The sequence below is a fragment of the Theropithecus gelada genome, chromosome 1 (genome assembly GCF_003255815.1).
Source record: "Theropithecus gelada isolate Dixy chromosome 1, Tgel_1.0, whole genome shotgun sequence".
NCBI classification, from domain to species: domain Eukaryota; kingdom Metazoa; phylum Chordata; class Mammalia; order Primates; family Cercopithecidae; genus Theropithecus; species Theropithecus gelada.
In genome coordinates this window covers 49,353,802-49,374,327 of record NC_037668.1, presented here as the reverse complement: position 1 = coordinate 49,374,327, position 20,526 = coordinate 49,353,802, and the positions used below count along the sequence as shown (strand labels likewise).

General features: G+C 57.0%; 1 protein-coding gene across 2 annotated transcripts in view; it reads left to right on the top strand.

Annotated features, from left to right (window-relative positions):
* HSPG2 (heparan sulfate proteoglycan 2) overlaps window positions 1-20,526 on the top strand; it is a 117,598-nt gene that overhangs the window by 88,898 nt on the left and 8,174 nt on the right. For both annotated transcript variants that reach the window (XM_025380928.1, XM_025380923.1), the window contains exons 58-86: window positions 455-593; window positions 692-843; window positions 1,385-1,520; window positions 1,637-1,788; window positions 1,965-2,103; window positions 3,247-3,398; window positions 3,590-3,737; window positions 5,588-5,739; window positions 6,448-6,589; window positions 6,958-7,109; window positions 7,509-7,650; window positions 7,748-7,888; window positions 8,217-8,351; window positions 8,608-8,792; window positions 10,095-10,290; window positions 10,561-10,740; window positions 11,021-11,281; window positions 13,097-13,301; window positions 14,752-14,849; window positions 15,447-15,713; window positions 16,468-16,577; window positions 16,779-16,926; window positions 17,009-17,125; window positions 17,788-17,899; window positions 18,599-18,743; window positions 18,833-18,932; window positions 19,070-19,179; window positions 19,304-19,412; window positions 20,306-20,404. In XM_025380928.1, coding sequence (XP_025236713.1) covers window positions 455-593; window positions 692-843; window positions 1,385-1,520; window positions 1,637-1,788; window positions 1,965-2,103; window positions 3,247-3,398; window positions 3,590-3,737; window positions 5,588-5,739; window positions 6,448-6,589; window positions 6,958-7,109; window positions 7,509-7,650; window positions 7,748-7,888; window positions 8,217-8,351; window positions 8,608-8,792; window positions 10,095-10,290; window positions 10,561-10,740; window positions 11,021-11,281; window positions 13,097-13,301; window positions 14,752-14,849; window positions 15,447-15,713; window positions 16,468-16,577; window positions 16,779-16,926; window positions 17,009-17,125; window positions 17,788-17,899; window positions 18,599-18,743; window positions 18,833-18,932; window positions 19,070-19,179; window positions 19,304-19,412; window positions 20,306-20,404 — 4,324 coding nt within the window. The remainder of the gene's footprint in view (window positions 1-454; window positions 594-691; window positions 844-1,384; window positions 1,521-1,636; window positions 1,789-1,964; window positions 2,104-3,246; window positions 3,399-3,589; window positions 3,738-5,587; window positions 5,740-6,447; window positions 6,590-6,957; window positions 7,110-7,508; window positions 7,651-7,747; window positions 7,889-8,216; window positions 8,352-8,607; window positions 8,793-10,094; window positions 10,291-10,560; window positions 10,741-11,020; window positions 11,282-13,096; window positions 13,302-14,751; window positions 14,850-15,446; window positions 15,714-16,467; window positions 16,578-16,778; window positions 16,927-17,008; window positions 17,126-17,787; window positions 17,900-18,598; window positions 18,744-18,832; window positions 18,933-19,069; window positions 19,180-19,303; window positions 19,413-20,305; window positions 20,405-20,526) is intronic.

Genomic DNA, 20,526 nt, shown 5'->3' with positions numbered 1-20,526 from the left:
CATGGGCGACAGAGCAAGACTCCGTCTCAAAAAAAAAAAGACCATAGGCTTTGAACTCAGGCACATTCAAGTTCAGACACTGTTCTGCCACTTGCATGCTGTGTGACTTTAGGCCAGTCACCTGTCACTTGATTCCCTGACCCTCAGTGTCCTCGTCTGCCAAATGGGCTCATGCTGCCTACCTCATCTCCCCTGTAGCATGTCAACAAACACTGGTCCCCACTTTTCTCTGGTGCCGAGTCTCAGGCGTCCCTGGCATGGGTGAGGTGGGAGGCTAGACCCAGTCCTGACACTGGGGCGGGAGATAGGAAGGCACAAGGTAGTTTCCCCTGGAAGAGCTTCCACCAAGTTCCAGCTGGCTGGGCTGGGAGTGGCACCCGGGAAGGGAACAGGAGCTTGGCGTGAGCCGCAGTGACCGGTTCTGAGCCTGCCTCCTCCCTCCTGACCCTCCTAGGTGCATGGCTCGAGGCTACGGCTGCTCCAGGTGACCCCAGCTGACTCAGGGGAGTACGTGTGCCGTGTGGTTGGCAGCTCGGGCACCCAGGAAGCCTCGGTCCTTGTCACCATCCAGCAGCGCCTTAGCGGCTCCCACTGTGAGTGTCTAGGGGGTCACGCAAATGGTAGAGGGCTGGGGGGCCCCCACTGCAGCCTCAGCAGCTCCCACACCCTGCCTTCCATCTTGCCCTCCCAGCCCAGGGCGTGGCATACCCCGTCCGCATCGAGTCCTCCTCAGCCTCCCTGGCCAATGGACACACCCTGGACCTCAACTGCCTGGTTGCCAGCCAGGCTCCCCATACCATCACCTGGTATAAGCGTGGAGGCAGCTTACCCAGCCGGCACCAGGTACAGGGCCAGCAGGTGGGGAGGGCAAAAGCAGGGCACACCAGCCCCCAGTGGGAAGAGAGGGAACTCTCAGAACCTCACTCTGTGCTCATTCAGTCATTCAACAAACATTGAGTATCCTTGCTGGATGGATCCTAGACTGGTGCTGAGAATACAGAAATAAGGCTCCCTGACCTCAGGGAGATCCACTTATGCGCCAAATCTCACTGAAAAGCTGCTCCGGGCCATGTCCTGTGCCTGGCACTGAAGATTCTGGATGGAATGAGACAGTTGCCTGCTCTCAGGCAGCTCGCAGGCCGTGGGAGCCCCAGCAGGATACTCGGTCAACCCTGCGGAGGGCCTTAACAGGCTTTCTGGAGGGGTGACGAAAGGCTAGTCCACCCCAGCCCAGAGACAGGCCATGTGCTATGCTGGGAGCTTCAGGAAGGCCACTGAGGAGGCAAGGCAGGGGGGCTCCCAGAGTCCAGGGGGCAGTGGCAGCAGTGCCCAAGACGTAGAGGTGCTGCCCACACCTACACCTCCTGCCACCTGCTTCCTGCAGATCGTGGGCTCCCGGCTGCGGATCCCTCAGGTGACTCCGGCGGACTCGGGCGAGTACGTGTGTCATGTCAGTAACGGTGCAGGCTCTCGGGAGACCTCGCTTATCGTCACCATCCAGGGCAGCGGCTCCTCCCACGGTGAGAGCAGAGAGGGTGGGGGTCAAGACAAGTGGTACAGGGGGTGGCAGAGAGGTCCCCGGTGCCATCACTGTTACCTCACTCTGGCGGCGTGGTCCACACCCCTCTGTCCCCAGTGCCCAGTGTCTCCCCACCAATCAGGATCGAGTCCTCTTCCTCTACGGTGGTAGAAGGGCAGACCTTGGATCTGAACTGTATGGTCGCCAGGCAGCCCCAGGCTATCATCACATGGTACAAGCGTGGAGGCAGCCTTCCCTCCCGACACCAGGTACAAAGTGGAGCCACGGCAGCAGGGGTGGAACCCTGGTCTCCTGGGGTGAGCAGAGCAGGCTCCCTGTCTCATGGACTGGGCCCTGGGTAGACAGACAGCAGCCTCGACAGGCTGAGCAGGAAGGCCTGAGCCCTCCACTCCCTCTTCCTCTCCTTCCCCATCCGCACGCCCAGACCCATGGCTCCCACCTGCGGTTGCACCAAATGTCTGTGGCTGACTCAGGCGAGTATGTGTGCCGGGCCAACAACAACATTGATGCCCTGGAGGCCTCCATCGTGATCTCCGTCTCCCCTAGAGCTGGCAGCCCCGCCGGTGAGTCTGCCCAGGAAAGGGACAAGGGATGCAGGCAACAGTGTTCCCTGGGGAGGAAGGAACTTTCGAGTCAGAGTCCTCAGACCTGGTGGTACTCAGGCAAGGGCCAGTGAAAAGTGTGGGTTCAAAGGCTGGGCGCGGTGGCTCATGCCTGAAATCCCAGCACTTTGGGAGGCTAAGGTGGGTGGATCGCTTGAGCCTAGGAGCCCTGGACAACATGGTAAAATCCATCTCTACTAAAAATACAAAAATTAGTCCGGCGTTGTTACCTATGGTCCCAGCTACTTCGGAGGCTGAAGTGGGAGACTTGCTTGAGCCCAGGAGGTTGAGGCTGCAGTGAGCCGTGATTCACTGTGCTCCAGCCTAGGCAACAGGAGTGAAAAAAAACCCTGGGTTCAAATCCTGCTTGTACCACTAAGGGACTTAAAGAGTTACCTTCCCCTCTCAGCCTCAGTTTCCACCAGTGAAATGGGGGCATTGACTTTTCCAACCTCTCAGAAGTACACTGTTGAATACAGTGGCTACGGCTACCCCATTTCTAACATTTCAAGTTCTCAATAGCCACATGTGGCTTGCAGCCACTGTCTTGGCCTGTGCAGATAAAAAACATTTCCATCATGGCAGGAAGTTTATGGACTTTGTGAGGGTTAAGTGAGTTAGTGCATTTAATGTGCTTAGAGCAGTGCCTGGCATGCCATAAGTGCTTTCTAAGTGTTGACTATTATTATTATTATTTTTTTTTTTTTGAGAGGGAGTCTCTGTCACCCAGGCTGGAATGCAGTGGCGCAGTCTCAACTCACTGCAACTTCCGCTTTCCAGGTTAAAGCGTTTCTCCTGTGTCAGCCTCCCGAGTAGCTGGGACTCCAGGCACATGCCACCATGCCCCACTAATTTTTGTATTTTTAGTAGAGACAGGGTTTCACCATATTGGTCAGGCTGGTCTCAAACTCCTGACCTCAGGTCATCCACCCACCTTGGCCTCCCAGAGTGCTGGGATTACAGGCATGAACCACCATGCCCAGCCAAGTGTTAACTATTATTATTACTCTGGGGGGGTGAGATTTTCCATGGCAGAGGGTCCCACCAACCCTGTTCCCAAATCTGACAATGGCTGAGCTGACTCACTGGTCTCTGTTCCCCCAGCCCCTGGCAGTTCCATGCCCATCAGGATTGAGTCATCATCCTCACACGTGGCCGAAGGGCAGACCCTGGATCTGAACTGCGTGGTCCCCGGGCAGGCCCATGCCCAGGTCACTTGGCACAAGCGTGGGGGCAGCCTCCCCAGTCACCATCAGGTACGCAGCCGGCAGGAAATGGTGGGAGGGCCGCTGGATGTGGGGGCCCTGGCTAGCTCTGCTAGGAGGGAGACGAAGAGCCCCTGTGGGGTGCAGTACCCACCTGTGTCAGAGGTTAGACCCTGGCCCCAGGCTTTCAGAGATTCCAGACTGGCACCTGACTCTGTTCCTCTGTCCTGTCCCCTGTTCAGGCCCACGGCTCACGACTGCGGCTGCACCAGGTGTCCCCGGCCGACTCGGGTGAATACGTGTGCCGGGTGATGGGCAGCTCTGGCCCCCTGGAGGCCTCAGTCCTGGTCACCATTGAAGCCTCTGGCTCAAGTGCTGTCCACGTCCCCGGTGAGGGTCCCTGCGGCGGGACTGGGAGGACAGAGGAGGGAGGAAGGGACAGAGAGCCAGTGGGCAGAACTGGGAGAAGGAAACACTTTCTAGCACTTGCCAAGAACGGCCGCTCTGATTCCAGACTCTACCTCCCGCCGCCCACATGGTCCCAGGACCGAGGAGCCAGCGTAAGCGGAGTGGCTCCTATCCCTCTCCACAGCTTGCGAGCACAGGCTTTGGAGTCTGGCATCTGTGCATGAGTCCCGGCTCCTCTGGCCACACTTGGAGATGTGGCACAAGGGACTTCAGCTTTCCACGTGTCACTGTCCCTTATCTGTAAAGAAGGGGTAGTAGCGCTCTTGTATTCTACTATCTAATTACAGAGTTCCCAAAAGCCTGGGACTGCACCTCTGCGAGGATTGGAAGGTGATTTATACATCTTTATTAGGGCCGGTGTGGTAACTCACACCTGTAATCCCAGCACTTTGGGAGGCTGAGGTGGGCGGATTGCCTGAGCTCATGACCAGTCTGGTCTCAGAGTTCGAGACCAGTCTGGACCACATAGTGAAACCGCACCTCTACCAAAAATACAAAAGTTACCTGGGCGTGGTGGCACATGCCATTAGTCCTAGCTACTCAGGAGGCTGAAGCACGAGAATCACTTGAACCCAGGAGGCGGAGGGTGCAGCGAGCCGAGATTGCACCACGGCACTCCAGCCTGGGTGACAGAGCGAGACCCTTTGTCTCCAAAAATAAATAAATAAATAAATAAATAAATAAATAAATAAATAAATGCCTTTATTAGTACTGGTGACATATAAGGGACAAAAAAACACATCAAGCTTGTCCTTATTTCTTGGAAATCTTTGTTTATGATGGGGCTAAGTAGTTAAGGTTTTTTAAAAGTGAATCAGTTGAAAGGAAAATGTCCAGTAATTAATAGCACACGGGGCACATGCTATGCAGAAATCATAAGGGGATACGGATTGCTAAGTAGTAAACATGATCCAGCACCTCTTAGGTGCTAGGCCCTGTCATATTTACACATATTAGTTCATTTTGTCTTCATAATAGCCCTTTGAGGTAGATGGCATTGTTCTCTCCAGTTTACAGATGGGGAAACTGAGACTCAGGTGAAGTTCTTTTCCAAAGGTCATACCGCTAATCAATGGCAGAGCTAGGATTTGAATCCAGGCAGTCTGGCCCCAGAGTCTGGGTTCTTAGCCACATTCTCTCCAAGTTTGCCAAACATTAGGGGCCTTGTGGTCTGTGTGGAGGTGTCTAGACCTGAGCCCTGGCCCCACTGGTGCTGGGAGCGAGGGAGGAGGAGGAGATGGTGGGGCTACTGCCTGGGGGCGGGGCTGGGGGAATGAAAAGTGTCTCCAGGCCGGGCGCGGTGGCTCAAGCCTGTAATCCCAGCACTTTGGGAGGCCGAGATGGGCGGATCACGAGGTCAGGAGATCGAGACCATCCTGACTAACACGGTGAAACCCCGTCTCTACTAAAAAATACAAAAAACTAGCCGGGCGAGGTGGCGGGCGCCTGTAGTCCCAGCTACTCGGGAGGCTGAGGCAGGAGAATGGCGTGAACCCGGGAGGCGGAGCTTGCAGTGAGCTGAGATCCGGCCACTGCACTCCAGCCTGGGCGACAGAGCGAGACTCCGTCTCAAAAAAAAAAAAAAAAAAGAAAAAAAAAGAAAAGTGTCTCCACCTCCCAGGCTAGCCCAGCTGCTCCAGGCCTCAATGGAATGGGAAGGGAAAGAAGCCATGTCCCAAATGGCCTCTGGTCCTAACATCTGGGCCCCAGGGGAAGGGCTGAGGGCATCAGGGTGGGTATCTCAGCTCACTGACCTCTCCCCTGTGCCCCAGCCCCAGGTGGAGCCCCACCCATCCGCATCGAGACCTCCTCCTCCCGAGTGGCCGAAGGGCAGACCCTGGATCTGAAGTGCGTGGTGCCCGGGCAGGCCCACGCCCAGGTCACGTGGCACAAGCGTGGAGGAAACCTCCCTGCCCGGCACCAGGTAAAGGAGCTGGAGAAGGAGGCATGCCTCCTCCACACCCACAGCGGTCCTGCCTGAATCCAGCCCTGAAGGGAAAGTGGTCTCAGCAACCGGGGCTTGTGGGGAATGGCAGCAGGAGGCCACTGGAGTCAGGAAGTTGAGAGCAGGCTGGGCACAGCAGGGCCACCACCAGCCCCACACCATCTTGGTGCAAAATAGAAAAGGACACCTCTGGCCAGGTGCGGTGGCTCATGCCTGTAATCCCAGCACTTTGGGAGGCCGAGGCAGGTGGATCACTTGAGGTCAGGAGTTCAAAGCCAGCCTGGCCAACTCACACTAAACCAAAAATACAAAAATTGGCCAGGCGTGGTGGCAGACGCCTGTCATCCCAGCTATTCGGGAGGCTGAGGCAGGAGAATCACTTGAACCCAGGAGGCAGAGGTTGCGGTGAGCTGAGATTGCACCACTGCACTCCAGCCTGGATGACAGCGAGACACTGTCTCAAAAAAGAAAGAAAAGGGCACCTGTTACTCAAGGCTCTTGACTTCCTCCTACCGGAAAAACCATCCTACTAAACATGCCCTCCACAGTGCAGGCTGTCAAAGGGGTCGCTGCCAACAGGATGCATCTACATATCTGTGCGTGGCAGTCCCCGGGTGTGGGTGCCAGAGGCCTGGGCATCTGAAGGCTCCCAGCTCACCCTCCCCACTCTCACCCCACCTTGGCCAGGTCCACGGCCCACTGCTGAGGCTGAACCAGGTGTCCCCAGCCGACTCTGGCGAGTACTCATGCCAAGTGACTGGAAGCTCAGGCACCCTGGAGGCATCTGTCCTGGTCACAATTGAGCCCTCCAGCCCAGGCCCCATTCCTGGTGAGTGACAGGGAACAGTGGGCGATGCACAGGCACGGCGCCCCTTCCCAGCGCTGCTCCTCTCTTCTCTCCCAGCCAGGCGCTTACTGTTGCCTGCCGGCGGGGTTTCGTACCACAGAGGATCAAGCCAACCCAGGTGTTCCCAAGTCTGACGATGGTCCCGTCCCCTCAACCAGGGGTCCCCAGCCCTGGGTGTCAGGAGGACACTTGAGTCCCCAGGGAAAGGAGACCCTTCTTAGGTTATATCAGCCACTCTCAAGCCACTGCACCCCCAGGACCAACTGGAGTTGGCCTTCACTGCCACCACCTTCAGCTCCTGCCTTGATCCCGGGAGCCTGGCCTCTCTCACCCACCCCCTGTGCCCACAGCTCCAGGACTGGCCCAGCCCATCTACATCGAGGCCTCCTCTTCACACGTGACTGAAGGGCAGACTCTGGATCTGAACTGTGTGGTGCCCGGGCAGGCCCATGCCCAGGTCACGTGGTACAAGCGCGGGGGCAGCCTCCCCGCCCGGCACCAGGTACAGGGGCCAGGATGGGGAGGATTCCAGGGCAGGCAAGGTTAGACCTGCAGTTGCTTTCTGCACCCAAACCTCATGCAAACACCAGCCTGCTTGGGTACCCCAGGGGATAATACTTTTGGGGGATGAGTTCACCAGCCTGCAAATCAGGAGACCTGGGTTTTTCTCTTGGCTCTGCAGCTGAATCATTTCCTGGGCCTCAGTTAAGTTAAGTTGCTGGGCCACTGTAAAGTTAGTGGGTTGGACTTCTAGGATTCTGGGAACAAAGCTTCCATCAGCCCTGCCAGCTGGGGCTCTGGGCTCCCGAGAGAACTCTTGGGCACCAGCACAGGTGGGCTTGGGGACATTCCTTGTCCCGGGGACTTTGCCCTGATAACTGTCCCCTCGCTGCTCTGACAGACCCATGGCTCCCAGCTGCGGCTCCACCAGGTTTCCCCTGCTGACTCAGGCGAGTATGTGTGTCGTGCAGCTGGTGGCCCAGGCCCTGAGCAAGAAGCCTCCTTCACAGTCACCGTCCCACCCAGCGAGGGGTCTTCCTACCGTGAGTACAGCAGATGCCATGGGCAAGGGGGGAAGGGGAGGGTCCTGAAGCTGAGCCCACCCCTGCTGAGCCCAGCCCTCTGCCCCTTTGGCCCCAGGCCTTAGGAGCCCGGTCATCTCCATCGACCCGCCCAGCAGCACCGTGCAGCAGGGCCAGGATGCCAGCTTCAAGTGCCTCATCCATGATGGAGCAGTCCCCATCAGCCTCGAGTGGAAGACCCGGAACCAGGAGCTGGAGGGTGAGCCAGGCTGGCGGGCGGGTGGGCAAGCCGGGGGCAGGTGTGGGGGTGCCGTCATCCCCGCTGTGCAAGGGTGAGGCGGAAGTCTGGATGCCCCACATTCATGGTGTGGCCCTGAATAGGGCCCTTCCCGTCTCTGTATGGCGAGGGCGCTGGACCCAGGAGTTTCCAAGGCCTTTGTTACCTTCTACTCTCTGGGACTCTGTGAGCTGGACACACCCAGGCCAGAGGGGTTGGAGGCGTGGGCCCAGGGGCACAGGCTGGCAGCACCAAGACACGAGAAGGACCAAGTCAATCCTCTCTCACCCTCCCCCATGCAACCTTACAGACAACGTCCACATCAGTCCCAATGGCTCCATCATCACCATCGTGGGCACCCGGCCCAGCAACCATGGCACCTACCGCTGCGTGGCCTCCAATGCCTACGGCGTGGCCCAGAGTGTGGTGAACCTCAGTGTGCACGGTGAGGGGACGTTGACTCTGTGGGGCTCTGCCCTCCTGTTTCCAGCCCTGATTCTCAGCTCAGAGCCTCCAAATTTAAATCCTCCTTCTACCACTGACTCTGTCTTGGGCATTCTCCCTGTCTGAGCCTCAGTTTCCACCTCAGTGCGGTGTGGAGACAGGTGCCCACCCAGCACTTACTAAGCTGGAGACTATGGCAGTGTGGGTGACCAGCAGAGCCCTGCCTGTGTGTCAGTGGTTGTCATTCCTCCGCACAGGGCCCCCTACAGTGTCCGTGCTCCCCGAGGGCCCTGTGTGGGTGAAAGTGGGAAAGGCTGTCACCCTGGAGTGTGTCAGTGCCGGGGAGCCCCGCTCCTCTGCTCGTTGGACCCGGATCAGCAGCACCCCTGCCAAGTTGGAGCAGCGGACATATGGGCTCATGGACAGCCGCGCAGTGCTGCAGGTGAAGCCGGGGCTGGTGCCTCGCTGGGTCTGAGGCCCAGTCCAGGGCCCAGCCTTGAGCAGGTGTTTGGAGGAGATAGTAGTAGATGGGCGGGTGGTGATGAGTGGATGGAGAGAGGAAGGGAGGAATGGGATGGGATGGAATGGGTGGATGGCGAATAGACTGGAAGATGAGAGGGTAGAGAGAAGGAAGGTAGGAGAAGGAAGAAAGAATGAGTGGAAGGATGGGAGGGTGGGTCGAAGGCCAAGTGGATGGATGGACTAATGGGGTGTCATGAGGATGAGCCCTCAAGCAACCAGATGGGAGAGCTAAAAACCAAGGAAAGGGCCAGGCATGGTGGCACGTGCCTGTAATCCCAGCACTTTGGGAGGCCAAGGCAGGAAGATCACTTGAGCCCAAGAGTTCAAGACCAGCCTGGGAGGCCGAGGTGGGTGGATCACCTGAGGTCAGAAGTTCGAGACCAGGCTGGCCAACATGGTGAAACCCCATCTCTACTAAAAATACAAAATTAGGCCGGGCACGGTAGCTCACGCCTGTAATCCCAGCAATTTGGGAGGCTGAGGCGGGTGGATCACGAGGTCAGGAGATCAAGACCATCCTGGCTAACATGGTGAAACCCCGTCTCTACTAAAAATACAAAAAAAAAATGTCTGGGCATGGTAGCGGGCACCTGTAGTCCCAGCTACTCAGGAGGCTGAGGCAGGAGAATGGCATGAACCTGGGAGGCGGAGCTTGCAGTGAGCCGAGATTGTGCCACTGCACTGCAGCCTGGGCGACAGAGCTGAGTGAGACCCTGTCTCCAAAAAAAAAAAAAAAGTACAAAATTAGCTGGGTGTGGTGGCACACACCCGTAGTCCCAGCTACTCGGGAGGCTGAGGCAGGAGAACTGCTTGAAACAGGGAGGCAGAGGCTGCAGTGAGCCAAGATCACGCCACTTAGACAGAGCAAGACTCCATCTCAAAATAAATAAATAAATAAATAAATAAATAAATAAAAATTAAAAATTAAAATTAAATTAAAAATTAGCCAGGTATGGCAGCACATAACCTGTAGTCCCAGCTATTCAGGAGGCTGAGGCGAGAGGATTGCTTGAGCCCGGGAGGCAGAGGTTGCAATGAGCCAGGACGCTGCCACCGCACTCCAACCTGGGCAACAGAGTAAGACCCTGTGTCAAAAAAGAAATAAATAAATAAATAAATACCAAGGCAGGTAGAGGAAATAGGGAAAACCAAGCCAGAGCTGGGGCTGACATCAAAGTCCCCACTCAGTACCCACATAACCAGCCTCCTTGGTTTCTCCCAGATTTCATCAGCTAAACCATCAGATGCGGGCACTTACGTGTGCCTTGCTCAGAATGCACTGGGCACAGCACAGAAGCAGGTGGAGGTGATCGTGGACACAGGCGCCATGGCCCCCGGGGCCCCTCAGGTCCAAGCTGAAGAAGCTGAGCTGACTGTGGAGGCTGGACACACGGCCACCTTGCGCTGCTCGGCCACAGGTGTGGCCAGGGACTGGCACATAGGGCTGGCAGGGCAGGGATGCCCTGGGGTCTGAAATGTAGGCACATGTGATCTAGAGATGATGTCATGCCCAGGGGTGGGGAGTACGGGGAGACCGTGTTGCTAGCGTCCTCCAGTGATGGCTGAGGAACCCAGCTGGGGTCCCATAGAGGGACAGGATCACCCAGGGCCCTTCCTCAACACAGCCACCCTCTGCGGCTCCCTGAGGTAGCCCAGTGACTTCTGTCATCTTCCATTCAACTCCACAGGCAGCCCCGCGCCCACCATCCACTGGTCCAAGCTGCGTTCCCCACTACCCTGGCAGCACCGGCTGGAAGGTGACACACTCATCATACCCCGGGTAGCCCAGCAGGACTCGGGCCAGTACATCTGCAATGCCACTAGCCCTGCTGGGCACGCTGAGGCCACCATCATCCTGCACGTGGAGAGTAAGGCCTCATCCCTTCTTTGTCTGCACCAAATGGAGATATGAGCCCCCCAATGAGGCTCCACCCCACACAGAACCCCAGGAACCCCATCCAGAGGTCTCCAGGCACAGCAGGGTCCCAGAGCCTGCCCTTGCCCGACACCCCACCTGGGACCTTTGCTTTCCTTATCCCCGGTCCTCTGGGCTCACCATTCAGTTTTCCTGGACACCTGGATCCAATGACCTGCTGCCATTCTGACCTTTGCCCTCCCCCATCCTGACCTCTGTGTCCCCCTACCCAGGCCCACCGTATGCCACCACGGTCCCAGAGCACGCTTCGGTGCAGGCAGGGGAGACGGTACAGCTCCAGTGCCTGGCTCACGGGACACCCCCACTCACCTTCCAGTGGAGCCGCGTGGGCAGCAGCCTTCCTGGGAGGGCTACTGCCAGGAACGAGCTGCTGCACTTCGAGCGTGCAGCCCCTGAGGACTCAGGCCGCTACCGCTGCCGGGTCACCAACAAGGTGGGCTCAGCCGAGGCCTTTGCCCAGCTGCTCGTCCAAGGTAAGCAGCCCCGGCTCAGGGTTTAAGGGGGTCACCTTTCCTCTTGGCCCTTCGATGACCCAGCTAGGCAGACTCAGGTGGGAAGGCCTCCCTCCATAACCCCACCTGGAATGCCCTCATCTCCCCTGCTCTCCGGAGCCCAAGGCAGGTCCAGGAAGCCCTCCATCACGTGTGCTCAGCTCCTCTAGCTCTCACGGCTGCTCCCCACCTTTGGCACAGCCCTGGCACTGCCGAAGGAAACCATTCTGTGTACATAAGCACCCCAGCCAGCCTCCCCTGCCAGGCAGTGAGAATGCTCAGGGCAGGGCCTGGACCCAGGCATCTCAGCAGCCCTGGGCTTAATTGAGGGCGACACGGCCCAGGATGGGCTGGGTAAATGCTTGACAAGGACAACAGTGAATGAGTGACAGGAGCGCCCACCCCCGGCACGCCCAGGGCTTCAGTGGATCTTCAGAAGGCCCAGCATTTCCATGGCCTCTTGCATCAATGATACAAATGAGAGCTTTTGGGCCCAAACTCTTAAAGTAGCACAGCATGTAGCCCTCTGGTCACAGGCCTGGACTGTGGACTCAGACCTGGGTTCAAAGCATAGCTTGGCCATTTGCTGGCTGTGCAGCCTTGGCCAAGTCACTGAATCTTTTTGAGCCTCAGTTTCTTTTTTTTTTTTTTTTTTCCTTTTTTTTTTTTTGAGACAGAATCTCACTCTGTCACCCAGGCTTGAGTGCAATGGCACGATCTCGGCTCACTGCAACCTCCATCTCCCGGGTTCAAGCGATTTTCGTGCCTCAGCCTCCTGAGTAGCTGAGACTACAGGCATGCACCACCATGCTTGGCTAATTTTTGTGTTTTTAGTAGAGAAGAGGATTTGCCATGTTGGCTAGGCTGGTCTCGAACTCCTGACCTCAAGTGATCCACCCACCTCAGCCTCCCAAAGTGCTGGGATTATAAGAGTGAGCCACCACGCTCGACCTGAGCCTCAGTTTATCTGTAAAGTGGAGAGAACAATGCCAACCACGTAGGCTGAGTTGGAAAGGTACACAGAGGTAAACACAGATGTGAAACTGTGGTTCACAGTAGGCACTTAGTAAATGGGGACAATATGCATCTGCCCCCGCCTCCCATCTGTCCCCTGCACGTGTAGGTGTCTTTGCCATGGCCAAGTCCCTGGATTCTCTTATTTAAACTGCAGGCAGAATAGGCTTTGCTGTCCTTCCTTAAAATGTCTGAGTCTGGCCGGGCGTGGTGCTCATGCCTGTAATCCTAGCACTTTGGGAGGCCGAGGCTCGCGAATTGCCTGAGCTCAGGAGTTCGAGACCAGCCTGGGCAACATGGTGAAACCCCGTCTCTACTAAAATACAAAAAAAAAAAAAAATTAGCCAGGCGTGGTGGCGGGCACCTGTAGTCCCAGCTACTCGGGAGGCTGAGGCAGGAGAATCGCTTGAACCCGGGAGGCAGAGGTTGCAGTGAGCCGAGATCATGCCACTGCACTCCAGCCTGGGGACAGAGCAAGACTCCATCTCAAAAAAAAAAAAGTCTGAGTCCCTCCCACTCTTTTCGTGGCCTACCCTCCCCACCCAGAAGCGAAGAGCTGTGGAAACAGAGCCCAGCTCTCCACAGGCCCTTATCCGTGTTGGCAGAATGGCGGCTGCGAGTGCAGATGAATGAATCTGCCACTGAAGGGGCTTTTTTCCCTGGTCAGAGAGGCTATCAGGAGAACATTCCTTGAATGTTGGGCTGGGGGTTTCCTGGGTCCCCGGAGGGACATCAGGGACATCACACACATGTACCTGCAGAACCTCATACATGTCCCCGCAGGCCCTCCCGGCTCTCTCCCTGCCACCTCCATCCCAGCAGGGTCCACGCCCACCGTGCAGGTCACTCCTCAGCTAGAGACCAAGAGCATCGGGGCCAGCGTTGAATTCCACTGTGCTGTGCCCAGCGACCGGGGTACCCAGCTCCGTTGGTTCAAGGAAGGGGGTCAGCTGCCTCCAGGTCACAGCGTGCAGGATGGGGTGCTCCGGTAAGTGGGTCCAGGGGCAGGACTGGACTTGGGCAGCACAGCCCAAGGCTCACAGTGAGCGGAGTTAAAGCACCTGCCCCAGGGGGCGTAACATGAAGCACTGTCCTTGGGCACATCACTTTACCTCTCTGAGTCTCAGTGCTCTCAGCTGTACAATGGGTTATATAAGACTGAATGAGGCTGGGCACAGTGGCTCACGCCTGTAATCCCAGCACTTTGGGAGGCCGAGGCGGGCGGATCACCTGAGGTCAGGAGTTCAAGACCAGCCTGACCAACATGGAGAAACCCCGTCTCTGCTAAAAATACAAAATTGGCCGGGCATGGTGGCACATGGCTGTAATCCCAGCTACTAGGGAGGCTGAGGCAGGAGAATCGCTTGAACCTGGGAGGCGGAGGTTGCAGTGAACCAAGATAGTGCCATTGCACTCCAGCCTAGGCAACAAGAGTGAAACTCCGTCTCAAAAAAAAAAAAAAAAGACTGAATGAGGTCCAGGCACGGTGGCTCACGCCTGTAATCCCAGCACTTTGGGAGGCCGAGGCTGGTGGATCACCTGAGGTCAGGAGTTTGAGACCAGCCTGGCCAACATGGCTAAACCCTGTCTCTACTAAAAATACAAAAACTAGCTGGGCGTGGTAGCGGTCACCTGTAATCCCAACTCCTCGGGAGGCTGAGACTGGAGAATTGCTTGAACCCAGGAGGCAGAAGTTGCAGTGAGCTGAGATCGTACCATTGCACTTCAGCCTGGGCAACAAGAGCAAAACTCTATCTCAAAAAGAAAAAAGACTGAAAGATTATCTAAAGGACTTGCCCAGTGCTTGGTGCTTGGAAGGCCTTCAGTAAACAGTGGCCCATTCATATTTATTATTAGTGGAGGAAAGAGAACAGACCCTGGGGCCAGAAATGTACGAATGACCCCAGATCTCAGCTCTGCTGCTTGATAATTGTAATCTTGAGCCCTAGACCATAAGGTCTTTGTCCAAAATGGGTGTGGTGCCCCCCAACCTGCCTGCCTACCTCTAGTGGTTATTGGGAAACTAGAATGCAACACTTTGTGCTGTTCTTCATCAGTTTTTAACGCCCACACAATTGCAAAGCATTTTTTTTTTTTTTTTTTTTTTGGAGACAGAGTCTCACTATGTCACCCAGGCTGGAGTGCAATGGCGCAACCTCCGCCTCCCGGGTTCAAGTGATTCTCATGCCTCAGTCTCCCGAGTATCTGGGATTATACGCATGCGCCACCACGCCTGGCTAATTTTTGTATTTTTAGTAGAAACAGGGTTTCACCATGTTGGCTAGGTTGGTCTCGAGCTCCTGATCTCAAGTGATCCGCCTGCCTCAGCCTCCCAAAGTGCTAGGATTACAGGCATGAGCCACCGTGCCTGGCCCAATTGCAAAGCATTCTATCAAATGTTTTCATTTTCCTGATGTCTTATTATTTTTTCTTTACAGAATCCAGAACTTGGACCAGAGCTGTCAAGGGACATATATTTGCCAGGCCCGTGGACCTTGGGGGCAGGCCCAGGCCAGTGCCCAGCTGGTTGTCCAAGGTAGGAGGGTGGCTTCAGGCCTCTGCTAAGAGTAGGGAACAGAGATGAGAAAGGGAGAGAGGCACAGAGCCCAGACCCTGTTCCCCAGGAATCCCCCTAAATGTGTCAGAATAAAGAGAAATATTCTATTTTGCCTAGCTTGTGTCTAGCATAGAGTAAAAGGGGCTTGATAAATACTTCAAGGGAGGGAAGAAGGATATGGGTGGAGTGTGTGAGTGCTCAGATGAACTGATGAAGATTGAATCAGTGTGAATTGGGCATGGTGGAACACACCTGTGGTCCCAGCTACTCAGGAGGCTAAATTGGGAGCATTGCTTGAGCACATGAGTTCTAGGTTGCAGTGAGCTGTGATCACACCTGTGAATACAGCCAAGACCCTGTCTCTAAAAAAACAAAAGAATAAGTGGACACGTGAGTGAGTAAATGCATAAGACCTGACAAGTGAGTGTGTTTGTGAGTGAATGCATGAAAAAGCGAATGAGGAACGAATGAATGCTGGAGCTTCAGTGCTCACCTTTCTTTGGGCAGTCTATGGCCTCCCTCGGGCCGGGTCTGCAGTGACTGATCTCACTGGACCTCCGCCTCCCTCCTCCCCAGCCCTGCCCTCGGTGCTCATCAACATCCGGACGTCTGTGCAGACCGTGGTGGTCGGCCACGCCGTGGAGTTCGAATGCCTAGCACTGGGTGACCCCAAGCCTCAAGTGACATGGAGCAAAGTTGGAGGGCACCTGCGGCCTGGCATTGTGCAGAGCGGAGGCGTCGTGAGGATTGCCCACGTAGAGCTGGCTGATGCGGGACAGTATCGCTGTACTGCCACCAATGCAGCCGGCACCACACAATCCCACGTGCTGCTGCTTGTGCAAGGTGAAGGCTGGTGGGGACTTTTGTTGGGGGACAGTGAGTGGGGCTGGGGCTTCTCCTGCCGTCATCTTCTGCCTGCCCGCTCTGCTCTTCCTTTCTGTTCGCTTGGGATATTTTCCATTGTGTGTATTTAAGGGGCAGGTTTCGTAACAGGTGGCAGCAGCAGGGGATAAAAGTGAGATTCCCCCAGGGTAGCCTGGAATGTACAGGGAGAGAGCTAGGCCATAGAGCATCAAGAAGAAAAAAGAAACCTTGTCCTCATTGGCAGGGAGTGCCTGCTCTGCTGGGAGAGACTTGCAGCATGGTCTGAAGGCAGAGACATAACCCAGACAACAAACAGACCTAATAGAGAGTAAAACAAGGACAACAGATGCAGGGCAGACACAAACACTGTGTGTTCTTTAAAGGCAATTCCTTTTTACCCCAAGCCCTGTGACTTGCCTCCAAACTTTCTTACCTATACTGTCCCTAGTACGCACTTCTCAGGTCCCCAGAGGGCTGCACAATTTTTTGCCCAGGCATGTTGAAGAGGTCTCAGGCTGTGGAGTGAAATGGATCTGGCCCTGAACCCTGACTCTGCCCAGCAAAGAGCAAGCAGCCACTTTTCCCCCTCTAAGCCATAATTTCCTCATCTGTGAAATGGAATGTAGTGGCTCCCTTCAAGGGGTGGTGTGAGGATGAAACGAATCAGGGTGCAGGCTGGGCACACATCTGTGACTGTCATGTTGATGGCTTATGTCTCTTCCATGCCTCTCAGCCTTGCCCCAGATCTCAATGCCCCAAGAAGTCCGTGTGCCTGCTGGTTCTGCAGCTGTCTTCCCCTGCATAGCCTCAGGCTACCCCACTCCTGACATCAGCTGGAGCAAGGTAAGCACTGGAGAGGGAACCAGCAGGCATCCCTGGGGGCCTGGGACCAGGTCTGAAGCATCTCAGTGTCCCCAGGATGTGGCACAGGCTTGGCCAAGAGTAAATGCACAATGTTGGAAGGTGGGCCTGAGGCACAGATGGGAGGCAGGCCCCTAGAGCTGTGGGCCAAGGCCAGGGCCCTCAGTGCTGGTGTGCTTGCAGCTGGATGGCAGCCTGCCACCTGACAGCCGTCTGGAGAACAACATGCTGACGCTGCCCTCAGTCCGACCCCAGGACGCGGGCACCTACGTCTGCACTGCCACTAACCGCCAGGGCAAGGTCAAAGCCTTTGCCCACCTGCAGGTGCCAGGTAAAATACCACCCCCAAGAATTGGCAGTGCCCTGCCCACTCCCTGACTGGCAGGGTCTCCAACTGTGCTCTCTGCCGGCAGAGCGGGTGGTGCCCTACTTCACGCAGACCCCCTACTCCTTCCTACCGCTGCCCACCATCAAGGATGCCTACAGGAAGTTCGAGATCAAGATCACCTTCCGACCCGACTCAGCCGATGGTGAGCAGGAGGGTTCATTTGCGGGGTGGACTGGCCTGGGTTGAGGGACCTCGTGGAGTAACTGCCATCATGGCTTGAGCCCTGGCTGCCCCTCAGTCTTGCCCCGATCCCTCAGCTCTCCCTCTCCAGAAGCCCCCAGACCTCTGGGCCTCTGCCCTGGCATACCTTCTCTCGCGCCTCCCCACTTCTCCATCCCTGCCTCTTTGATATCTCCAGCCTCCCCGTGGCTCCTCTGCCACCAGGGCATCACCCCCAGTCCTCCTGTCCCAGCTTCCTCTCCCCGTCTCTGCTCCTTCCTCCTTCCCCTGCCTCCATCTCACCCTTTCCTCCTCTCTTTCTCTCGTCTCTTACGGGTCTCTGACTTTCACTGTCCAGGCCTCCTTCTCTACTCGGGTGAGTCTCTGCCTCCCTCTCCCGCTTGAGGGAGACTCCAGTGTGTGTGAAGCAAATTCAGTTTCTTTCTAGGGGCACTCAGTAAGGCCCTTGCATTTGAGGCACCAGCCCTGAGATAGTGAGAAGGCCCTGTCTGTGCGAGGAGTGCCAGAGGGAGGGACAGGTTCCGAGAGTGGACAGGCTCAAGAGCTTGGGTCGTTTCTAGGGTGGGGGAGGATGGGGAGCCTGTGGCTGGATGGGAGGCCCCTTACACAGTGGTGCCCATCCAGGGATGCTGCTGTACAATGGGCAGAAGCGAGTCCCAGGGAGCCCCACCAACCTGGCCAACCGGCAGCCCGACTTCATCTCCTTCGGCCTCGTGGGGGGAAGGCCCGAGTTCCGGTGAGACCCCCAGCCTCCCCATGTATAGGGGGACTGGACACAGGGCTTTGGTCTGGCAAGCACTACCCTGGGCTCCATTATGCAAAGGAGATCTGGAGGAAGGAGAAAATGTGGCCGTTCCCCTTGGTGACCACCCAGTCTGCTGGAGTAGGAATAGTATGCCAGTCAGGTGGAGGAGGGTGCAACCTCAGGCTTGGGACTGCTGCAGGCCAGGATTCATTCATTCATTCATTCATGCATTCATTCATGCATGCATCACTTATTTGCTGAGCACCCCATGTGTGCCAGGCACTGATACAGGTAAAACAAAACAGACCAAATTCTGGCTCTTGTGGGAAGGTGTATTCTCGTTGGGGAAGAGTAAACAAGCCATAAACAGAGACACAAGGTGATCTCAGGGAGAGAGGAGTCCTCAGAGGAACAGGGAGGCCAGGTGCTAGGCTGCAGGGCCCTGAGCCTGGGGTCCCTGTGGGCTGCTCTGGAAAAGCTCCCAGCGAAAGGATGTGGGGAGAGAAGATCTAGGGGATGAGTCGTGGGGTGGGAGGACAAGACAGGGACAGGAACTGGAACAGCCCCAGGGCTAGGACTGCAGGAATTGGTGACATCCCTCCTCTGGGGCCCCTCTGTCCAACTGGGCCCCTAGCCCTTCTTCCGAATCCCCTATCCATCTCTCCTGCCCTGGCCTGCCCCACGGAGCAGGTTCGATGCAGGCTCAGGCATGGCCACCATCCGCCACCCCACGCCACTGGCCCTGGGCCATTTCCACACCGTGACCCTGCTGCGCAGCCTCACCCAGGGCTCCCTGATTGTGGGTGACCTGGCCCCAGTCAATGGGACCTCCCAGGTGAGACCCAACCCTATCCTATTACTTCCAGCCCTCATCCCACCCCTGCCCAGCCTCTGTTGCCATTCCTGACTTCCCCACCTCCCCAGGGCAAGTTCCAGGGCCTGGACCTGAACGAGGAGCTCTACCTGGGCGGCTACCCTGACTATGGTGCCATCCCCAAGGTGGGGCTGAGCAGCGGCTTCATAGGTGAGCCCCCTCCCCACCTCCAGCTGAGGCTAGGCCTTACCTGGCTGGCTGGAAGAGCCCTGGAGAGCCTGGGAGGGCACCGCAGGTGTGGGCTGGGACACCCTGCCCTGTGCTCATCCTGCCCACTCACCTCCCAGGCTGTGTCCGGGACCTGCGCATCCAGGGCGAGGAGATCATCTTCCACGACCTCAACCTCACGGCGCACGGCATCTCCCACTGCCCCACCTGTCGGGACCGGCCCTGCCAGGTGACCCCACACCCCACATACCACCTGGCTGCCGTGGCCTCCACCCCCAGCCATGGCTGGCCCCTGTGGGGATTATGGGGGGGACTGAATGTTCTCGGCCTTATTTCTGGGGGCTGCTTTGCAGAATGGTGGTCAGTGCCATGACTCTGAGAGCAGCAGCTACATGTGCGTCTGCCCAGCTGGCTTCACCGGGAGCCGCTGTGAGCACTCACAGGCCCTGCACTGCCATCCAGGTACGCACCCCCCAGCGCCAGTCGCTGTCGCCCCAGGGCCTGCCTCTTCCCTTTGCTGCCTCCCCATACCCACCACCATCTCCACCACCGGGGCACTTCCACACACCCCACTCTTACCTGAGCACTCACCACTCCTCCCATGTACCCATCCCCCATCTCTGCTACCCAGGGGCCCTCGCCCCATCACGGCTGCTTCCTCTCCTCCATCCCTGCTGACCAGATTCTTACCACTACCCTGCCACCCAGGCACTCCCCCACCCCCAGCCCCATCTTCTTTTTTTTTTTGAAACGAAGTTTCGCTCTTGTTGCCCAGGCTGGAGTGCAGTGGCACAATCTCAGCTCACTGCAACTTCTGCCTCTTGGGTTCAAGTGATTCTCCTGCCTCAGCCTCCTGAGTAGCTGCGATTACAAGTGTCCACCATCACCCCTGGCTAGTTTTTTGTATTTTTAGTAGAGGCGGGATTTCACTACGTTGGCCATGGCTGGTCTTGAACTCCTGACCTCAGGTGATCCACCCGCCTCGGTCTCCCAAAGTGCTGGGATTACAGGCATAAGCCCCTATGCCCAGCCCCCAGTCCCATCTTATTACCGAGGTGCCCACCCCATTACCCACCACCAGGTGCCCCCCCAACCCAACACTGTTATCCAGGTCCAGTCTCTGAAGAACCTGCAGACACAGAGTCCCTCTACTGCTTCCCCCGCAGTCCTCCCCATGGCCTCTTTTGGCTCCCACCTTGCTCTGCTCAGTTCTCTCCTCCAAGGCCTCCCAGGAGGCTGGCCTAGCCCTCACTAGCTGAGCCCCCCGGGGTGTGATGGGCAGGGCTCTGGCATCAGGGCCCCCCTCCCTCCAGAGTCACCTCCATGTCCTTTTCACTGGCCTGTGTGCCCCCCAGAGGCCTGTGGGCCCGACGCCACCTGTGTGAACCGGCCTGATGGTCGAGGCTACACCTGCCGCTGCCACCTGGGCCGCTCAGGGTTGCGGTGTGAGGAAGGTGAGTGGAGCCAGGCCAGTGACCCTCAGAGTCCCAGTGTCAGCCGGGGAGGCTGGGTGGGGCACTCTGAAGCTGTGATGGGCCCCTACGGGTGATAAAACGATGCCCGACTCAGAGGATCT